Source organism: Centruroides sculpturatus, unplaced genomic scaffold, assembly GCF_000671375.1.
Source record: "Centruroides sculpturatus isolate CEXI.00-Female unplaced genomic scaffold, Cexi_2.0 scaffold240, whole genome shotgun sequence".
In the NCBI taxonomy this organism is placed as follows: domain Eukaryota; kingdom Metazoa; phylum Arthropoda; class Arachnida; order Scorpiones; family Buthidae; genus Centruroides; species Centruroides sculpturatus.
The window spans coordinates 662,734-672,165 of NW_019384461.1; the positions used below are offsets into that span (position 1 = coordinate 662,734).

The window sequence follows — 9,432 nt, forward strand, 5'->3', positions numbered from 1 at the left end:
TTTTTTAGGGTGTGGTTTGTCCGGATATGTTGGGCCCCGTCCCTCACCATCCAGCCGTCCTATTGTGGCCTGGCCAAACTCATAATGGGCCTGCTAAAAAGCAGTCCCATTAACAGGCTCTTTTTATCGCTGCAGATTTTGCTTTGCTGCCTTCTTAGTGCCTACAGCAAAGTTGTCGTACCAGGGCGCGCGCAGCCTTGGTACTTTTTTTATAAGGCTTTAGCCTACCGCTCTAGAAACCCAAGACAGTATCCAAGCGTGCAACTTACCAGAAATTTATCATGTGCAATTTGTCTCATTGTGGAACTGACCGAATTCACGCTGGGTTTGAATAAGGGCCATCTTACTGCCATAGGGAGTGGCCAGATGGCCGAGAGGCTAAGTTGGCAGATCGCATCGCTTTTGGAGACCCGATATAGAATCCGGACGCCGAAAAAACCCAAGAATTTTTCGGAACGAAATTTCCTTCTTAGATTCACCCATCTAGCCTATTATATTTCTTAGCATTCTGTTTTACTGAACGCGGCAAAGTATTATCAGCCACCCTAACTAAAATGCCATCTAAACGATCAAATTTCTTGCATAAAAAAATTGAAATAAAAAAAATTTGAAAATAATATTGTCTACACGATTATATAGCACTTTTGAGATTCAATAAATGAACATTATTTGACGAACTAGTCTTAGAAGGGGACAAACGGGGTATTTGCCCTCCACTGGAATCGAAGTAAAAAATTCCACAAATTATAATCGTAAAAGTGATTGAGATACGTTTTCGGATTTAGAAATTTTAAAATTTTTACCCGAATACTGAGTTCTGAGAGTATTGTATTTAATTAATTAATTAATTTTTTTATCACTAACGTTGCATGAGAATGTCTACTAATTCTGTAAACTACTCCATACTTTTATTTCTTTTGTAATATAACTGAAATCCGTGTTTCAGAGATTAGACCTTAACTGATACGCAATTATAAATCTTTTCACACGTTCTTCTTCCTCCAAACTGCCATTTCATCAAGTGACAAAAATGGTTTGTCTCAATTGGTTAGAGATTTCGAGATTTTGAATCTAGTAGAATAGCATTCTGCTTTTGGAATTCTTGAATTCAAGAACTTTGAAAGGACAAATTATTTAGTCTACATTATCATAGTAGCCAGGACCTTGCCGTGTTATGATGCAGAGAGGCGGCACCGTAAAGGGGCAGCTTAACAGCATGGCATAAGCGACATTTAAGAGGCGGCATTTCGAAGACTAGCATCATACTGAGAAAATCTACCGCATGCCCTGATAGTAGCGCGAATACAAGTTTTACATTCAAGAAATTCGATCGTGAAGGCATGCTTAAATGCGACAAAATAAAGAATATATTAAATTTTTCTGTTTATTATATATTATTATTATTATTCAAATATTAAAATATCAAGTTTTTAATATTTCCTTTTCTCTTTACTTTTTTTTTTTAATTAAATAACGTCATACTACTGTTTAAAAATTATTTAAAATTTTTATTGGCATGATCTGGCAACACTTAAAAACACAGATAAGGTTGTAACTTCAGTATTTAGCAAGGCCTATTTACAATTGATTATTGAAAATTAATTTTGTAAGTTTATAAATTATTTAAATGTTTTTTTTTTGGTGATCATTTTTAAGATTTTTTTATATATTACGTATTTAGAATCAATTATGGGAATGAAATGACAATAATTGTATGTGTGTTATCTGGTAAACATCACAAAATGTTTCATACGTCGTTTCCATTTATGCCAGTGACTTTTATCAACGGTACAGAAATATTAAATTCAACGAATAAAGAAGTTAAGAGTAATAACAATAACAATGTATCATTAGATGGAAATGAAGTACGTGAATTTTACGAAGAGATTATTAATACACCTTCAGTCTGCTTACCAACACAAGAATATTGTGATTCTAACAAAAAGAAATTAAAAAATGTAAAAAAATCATCTTCAAATACTAAAATTAAGCCACACGATATATTTAGATATGCAGAAAATGATGATTTGAAAGGAATAAAAGAATGTCTGAACTCTGGTATTAATATTAATTGTGCGGATAGTTACGGATGGACTCCGTTAATGTGTGCTGCGTGTTCCGGATCGGTGTCTGTGATAAAGTATTTATTAAGAAAGTCTGCTAATAGAGAAATGCGTAATTTTGCTGGAAAGAAAGCAATTGATTTGGCTTTGCAGTTTAAACACGATCGAGTGGTTGAATTGTTAGAGAGAGACTTTGTGAATATTAAAAGTGAATCACAACAGATGGATCTTACTCAAATTTACTTTTGTGAACTATGCAAGATTGAAGTTAAAGAAAATAAACAAAAACATGAAAGTTCTATTATTCATCAGTTAAATATTAGGAGATCTACAAATTGTAGTTATTATCATCTTTCTGAGAATAATAAAGGGTTTCAGATAATGCTAAAAAAAGGCTGGGATAGAAATACTGGTTTAGGACCAAAAGGCATTGGAAATAAGTATCCAGTAAAAACAGTTTTAAAACATGATAGATCGTGTCTTGGTAATAAAAATAAAAATGTTCCTCGAATAACTCACTTCAAACCGTTTGATGTTACTGCAATTGAAAGAAAGACTCAAGTTCCTGTTAATATTCGACAAAATACTTTAAATAAACGAGAACGTTTCAAAGAGCAACAAAAGAAGAGACAAAAAGAAATAAATTTTAGAAGAGAATTTTATTAAAATACATATGTAAATTTATTTAAAATAAAATGTATTTTAATAATGTTAAATAATACAATATATATGATGGTACTATTCACATACATAATTTCTTTTTATTTGAAATATAGTTAAAATTATATTATTTTTATTTTATTAAACTCTGAATTTATTTCTTAAAAGAACAAAAAATTAACATATAAGAATGTCTAGTCATCAGGATTTAAAAATACAAAATATATTTGAATCGTCATATTCTTTTAGAAAGTCTTTTTTCCAGAAACTATTGCAACATAAAAAATTGCTGTTAACTGTTGGTTTATCTAGTAATATCTATTGAAATTTTATAATACTATTTTTCTGAATTTCTAAAATAAGATTATAGATTTTTAAATTATGTATGATTTTTATATAGACTTTTCAAAAGAACAGTATTTTATTGGATTATAATAATTTTAGGTAACTATTTCCTAAATGTGAAATTTACTTAATACTTTATTAATGGTTTCATATCAAAGTATGTTTATGATCTGTTTAAAAGTATAATAACTAAAAAAGATAAATTATTTGCAAATGAAACTTTAAGAAAAAACATTGAAAATTAGTTTCTTTGTGTAATATCATCAATAGATTATTAGAAATTGCAATGTTAAATAAAATAACTGATGATAAAATCAGTTTTACTATATGCTAAATAATATTAACAAGAGTTGTTTTTTTTAATCATATTTTCAACCTCATACAATCATTTACTGTTCATAAGGAAAGTTCAGAAGTAATAATTGTAAATCATTACCAATGTATTTGTATCTTTCCTCAATGACATTATGAAGAAAACATTAAATGAGGATATGCTGCTGTAATTGAGTACTTTTGATTTTATTATAACATCATCTGGAAGAGAACAATTGAAAAAGAATACATTTAAAAATATGAACATTTATTAAAAATCTACATATATATTTTACAATTAATCTTAAATTTTCTTTCTAAATTTGTCTGTAAGACATTAATAATATTGTATATTATTAAGCTTATAGAATTTCCAACAAAATTTCTAACATTTCACTGGATAATCTATTATCTAGTTTCTAAGATAACCAGTTATCTTAAAAACTAATGACAAAATGCTTTCTAGCACTTTTTATTAATTTTTTGTTCTTTCCTTGAGTTTTTTATATTCAACTGAACATAATTATGAAGGCTATTTTTTAAACAAGGCCCATTTCTTTAATAAGAAAAATACTGTAAATATCATAAAATATATTTTTTCCCATATTCTACATACATTTATCTATTTTTCTACATAATTTCCATTTTTGTTCAAACGTCATACCGCTCAACAATTTTTTTGAATTTTGACTTCAAAGAAATATGCTGCCTGTGAAAAAGCCCAATCCATGACTGTAGTTTCGTCATCGTTGAACCATTAACCACCAAAAACTCCTTTAAGTATTGAAACAAGTGAAAATCACTGCATGCAAGGTCTGGACTGTAAGGTGGATGATCCAGTTGTTCCCATCCAAAAGAACTGATTAGACCTTGTGTTTGTGCAGAAACATGTGGCTTTGCATTGTCATGGAGCAACATCACACCAGAAGACAGTAGACCGCACCGCTTGTTTTGTATGGCACGCCGGAATTTTTTCAAGATCACACAATATGCATCACTTTGGTTGGTGAAGATGTGCATCGCTATTCCATTGACTGTTGCTTGGACTCAGGAATCATGTGAGACATCCAAGTCTCATCTCCTGTAACAATGTGGTCCAACAATTCATCTTCTTCCTGATTATATAGAGTCAAAAACAATAAAGCACTGCCCAATCTTTTTGTTTTGTGATCGTCAGAAAGCAGGAACCTACCGAGAACACAATTGTTGATAATTCAGTTTCTCCAAAACAACGGTATACAAAACTGATCTTGAAACCTGTGGAAATTCAATTGAAAACATTGAAATCATGAATTGTCTGTCCTTTTGAATATTGTTATCCACATCACAAACCAAATCTTCAGAAATCAGAGGTGGTCTGCCAGGGTGTGCCAGCTTATCATGCACATTAACCTGCCCGTCCTTGAACATTCTTGCCCACTTTTGAACTTTACTGTCACTCATAGCATTGTCACCATAACTTCACAAATCTGACAGTGAATTTCCACTGCTGCCAAGTTTCTTGCACTCAAGAATCGAATAACAGATCGTATCTCACAGTCAGCAGGTGACTCTGTTTTCTTAAATATTATAAACTTTTACAGCTCAGCACACGGACAGATGATATGGCTGCAAATGATGTCTAAATGTGCTCAAAGCGTGCTTGAAGCAGACACACATATACACTGCCACAATTGCGCTTCATTCTCACGCTCATTCACAAACAGACCTTATTTAAAAAAACAGCCCTTTGTACATTGTGCACTTAATTTTACATAAACTTTATCATTTAATATGCAACAATAACATTTGATTTAACATAATAAAGAGCTCTAATAAAGAACAAAGAAATTAATTTATTATCCTTTCTTTACTCTTTAAGATTCCTTCAAAAAAATAAACAGAAAAATTAAAATTTTTAAATATTACCTGACATTGATTTTTTGAATATAATTCTATGAAGTTCTTAAATGTCCATGTATAGTGTATACAGTGGCACTAAAGTTATTGCTAAATATTCAAATTTATTAAAATCAATATTATATATGGATAATGAGTTGTATCTTTTCATCCTTAGGTTGCATATAATAATTTTGATTATTGTATGCAACCTATTATCTTTATATAAAGATAGTCATTTCTGGAATTATGTTGTGACACTTGATTTATACATTCTCCTACAAGAACTAATCATTCCAAGATAAATATTGTTTTGGACTAATTAATTTTTATAGAAAAATAAATATATAATGTAAATTGATATCTGCAGCAAAAATGAATAACTCTATTAAGAATATAAATATATGGCACTAGATATGCAAATCCCTAATGTTCCAATTTCTTTTAGCATAACTTTATATATATACATTAGCAGAGAATTCTATAATTTACTGTAAAAATAATTATTTTAAGTATTATTATTATTATTATTATTATTATTATTATTATTATTATTATTAGATCATCATGTCAAGTGATACAGCATTTGCCTTAAAATATCTTGGAGAAGTAGAAGAGATGGCAGAAGAAATTTTAGCTGACAAAGAACAAGTAGTGAATTTAGACTGTAGAAGGAATAAGAATAGAGAAGCTCTCAGGTAATTACATAAATATTCTTCCTATTAATGAAAACTTATTTATAATTTACAAAGCACTTAATAAAATCATGGCTAGCTATTTTTTACTGGAACAAACTACCATAGTTCAAAATATACTTTAAAAGCTTATTTAAATAAATTATTATATGACATTGTTAAATGGATATAGTCATAGATTTAACAAGAATAAACAAAAGTTATTAATCTGTTAAAATTTAAAAAATAAAATATAACAATTCTTCCACACAATTCTTACAATCCTATATAATAGAACATGATAACTCAAAACATAAATCCGATAACATATGCAGGATATCAAGACTCCCCCCACTTACCAGTTTAAAATAAAAATGGATATGTTAGAACACATGAAATTAAAATTATTGTTTTCAATCATCATACAGATGAAATATCAGGAATTACTTTTCATTTTCATCAGTTGAATACAATATGTGATTATGGAATTAAGCTAAATATCTGTTTGATTTAAAGTAATTTTTTTTTTTTTTAATGCATCATTATATTCTTAAATTTTCTACTACTTAAATTTATCATTGCATAAATTATAATGGATTCAAACATCAAGATAAAACTTCTAATTTCTAAAAATGTAACTAAAACACATATATAAGTTAAAAGTTATTTTAAGGCACTTTTTATTAATTTATAAAATAATAATATATAAAATATAAAATAATTATAATTGTTTTATTTACATTATTCAACATAAAATAATAATGCTAGTAAGAATAATATTTAAAAATTCATAAAATGACTTTTAGCAGTTTAATGATGTGTTTAAAAAATAACAACTCCTCTATGTCAAACTTATTTAAATTATACTTTTTAAAATTTATGTAAAAAGTTTGTAAACTTTATTGTATCATAAAGATTTGACTACATCTAGAGATAATCCTTTCTTAATTGAATTATTTTGCATAATTAAATCATTATTACTATTCATTTATTTTTAGTGCATTGAAAAAAGAAATGAAAAATAATTCTACAGAAAAGAAATGTTGGATTTGTTTTGGCAATATGTTTGTGAAGTTACCTAAACCAAAAGTAAAAGAAATTTTGGAGAAAGGTAATTTTATTTCTCTGATATAAAGTTAGACAGGTTATATGAATATTTTATTTCATTCTTAAAAGTAGAAAATATTTAGCATATTCAACAAAAACTTTTCTATGAAATTTTAAAGGTTGTAGCTTTACTAATAATTACATAAAGTGAACAAAGAGTGATAAATGTGAATTTTTATGATTTAGAAAATATGTAATTGAACAATCAAATTCTTTAATTTTATAAATTATTAATCTTGATCTAAAAAGTAAAAAGAATCTAATAAGATAATAAGCTGTCTCATTTTCAATTAGTCATTTTTATAGCTTGATTTAAATATTTTTTCACAGAAATTATTAATTATTTTAAATCTATTATTATTATTCTTCTTTTTTTTTTTGTTCTTTCTGGTATATTTTAATTTTAAAAAATAATCCAGTTTGCTTCAATGTACTCTCTACTATGTGTCTGTATTTAAAATTAATTTAAAAAAACTAATACTATTGATAGACTGTTAATAATTAATTTTTTAATATATATTGTGTGTGAAAATTACATTATTAAAAAATCTAAACTCAGAATTGAAAGTGTTACATAATATATAAAGTCAATTATACTGAATCCAATAATTACTATTCTTTCTTTGATTTACTTTTCAAGATAAAAACAATTAAAATTTTTAACTATTGAGGGAAAAAAAATTCAGATTTGTAGAAAAGCTAATTATGCATAAAACAATTATCTCAAAATAACAAATCTATTGAGAAATAAGTGGTGAATTTAATGTTTGGGGCAAGCATACATTTGCAATACAATTTGCTACATCATTGTTTTTAAAAATGTAGTTGATATGTTATAGATTGTTTTTTTCTAAGTACATGCATTACACTTCTATCTGATAATACATGGTTGAAATAATTAAGAGGTAAAATGTCCCAACGGTTATCATCATCAACATCATGCAGAACATACAAGACAAAATTTTCTATTTTATTTAGGATAATAACTGCAATGTAAATCAGTAACTATGATTAATTAATTTTCTGTAAAAATGCAACACTAAGTAGTAAGTTCATTTTTCAGTATTTTCATTCATAAATGTAAATAAGTTTTTTGCTTTTGTAAATAGCTGACCCAATGTTATAAATCTATCTTATAGTTTTTTTGTACTTATCTTCTATCACCACTGATTAAAATTTAATAATAATTTAGCCATCAGCATTAACATTATTGGGATTGTCATATTGGATTTGGTAAAAGATGTTTCCATTTTTGTATTTTGTAGAAATTATTGACATCAAAAGACTGTTCTGAACATAATATATATTATAAATTACAATAATAATTAAAATTAAAATTTTATATATTAGAATGTTCTTTATATTTTCTGATACTTTAGAAAATGTTACAATGTAACATTGTCTTAATCTTAAATTTCAACATTTATTTAGGTTATGCATTTATATCACAAATTTTTATTTTTCAGAGCAAACACACTTAAAAGAAGAAATTGGTAATCTTTCAAATAATTTAAAACAAAAAGTAGCAAAATTGAATGATATGGAAGGAAAACCACCATTGATAGGTTTTAATCTTCAGCCATTGTCTAATGAAGAGAAATATGCAATAAAATCTGCTTTTAAACTTTAATAATGTGAAAATACTGTATTGAACAGTTTAAAATATAAAAAGCCAACAAAATATTTATTATTGTACAAAGTTTTGTTTTTAATAAAAAGCTGGTTTTTTTTATTTTTTGTTGTTTCTCATTTCATTCAACAAAATAATATTGTAATATTATTTTTACACAATGAAATATAAACTATTTACACAGTTAAATCCCCTTAATAAACATGCTTACAAGGGGAAGTCATGAATGGTTATTAAATAAAACTGGAGTCAAACAAGAGAGGTGATGAATGATGAGAAACGCTAGAATATTAGCTGCAACTGACCACTTTTTTCTCTCTCTAAATGATATCAAATGTCGAAATTTGAGTTTATCCGATCGAATTCTTAAAAAAAAAAAAAAAATTGTAGGTCTCGGTTACAGAAACAAAAAGATGTACTTCACTTTTTCTCTAAAATCAATAGCTTAGAAAAATCTAGCAACCAGTTGCTTAACTTTCCCGGCAACATTTATAACTGTGTATGTGGCGCCATCTGTTATGATATTTTAAAAACTTTATAATTTTAATTATAAAATGGCAGAAAGCTTAATTTTGAGGGTCGGGACGGATTTTATAAAAGAGTAAAAATTTTTTACCGATCGTCATGCTTTCCCCTCTGTTAAATGTTTTTTCTTTTCTCAAGCTTGCTGCCATAGTAAATATTTAGACAAAATATTTGTTTTTATATTTTGTAACTTTAATAAAAAAATACGTTTTAATTATATATCATAAGGTAGAATAAA

The 9,432-nt window shown here is 27.1% G+C and overlaps 1 protein-coding gene across 4 annotated transcripts; it reads left to right on the top strand.

The window, feature by feature from the left end:
* Positions 1-1,509: 1,509 nt before the first annotated feature.
* LOC111620868 (p53 and DNA damage-regulated protein 1-like) lies at positions 1,510-8,756 on the top strand. Of its 4 annotated transcripts, none has more exons than XM_023362870.1 (4): positions 1,510-1,606; positions 5,820-5,956; positions 6,931-7,043; positions 8,506-8,756. In XM_023362870.1, the coding sequence occupies exons 2-4, from the start codon at positions 5,826-5,828 to the stop codon at positions 8,667-8,669; spliced, it is 408 nt and encodes a 135-aa protein (XP_023218638.1). In that variant the 5' UTR covers positions 1,510-1,606; positions 5,820-5,825; the 3' UTR covers positions 8,670-8,756. The 4 variants fall into 4 exon arrangements, with proteins under 4 accessions (XP_023218638.1, XP_023218637.1, XP_023218640.1 ...); XM_023362872.1 differs by lacking the exon at positions 1,510-1,606 and adding an exon at positions 3,975-4,926; XM_023362871.1 differs by lacking the exon at positions 1,510-1,606 and having other exon boundaries at positions 5,383-5,956.
* Positions 8,757-9,432: the final 676 nt, after the last annotated feature.

Bases quoted from the DNA above. Each gene is read 5' to 3' on its own strand.
- LOC111620868 (XM_023362869.1), top strand. From the start codon at position 1,701: ATGACAATAATTGTATGTGTGTTATCTGGTAAACATCACAAAATGTTT.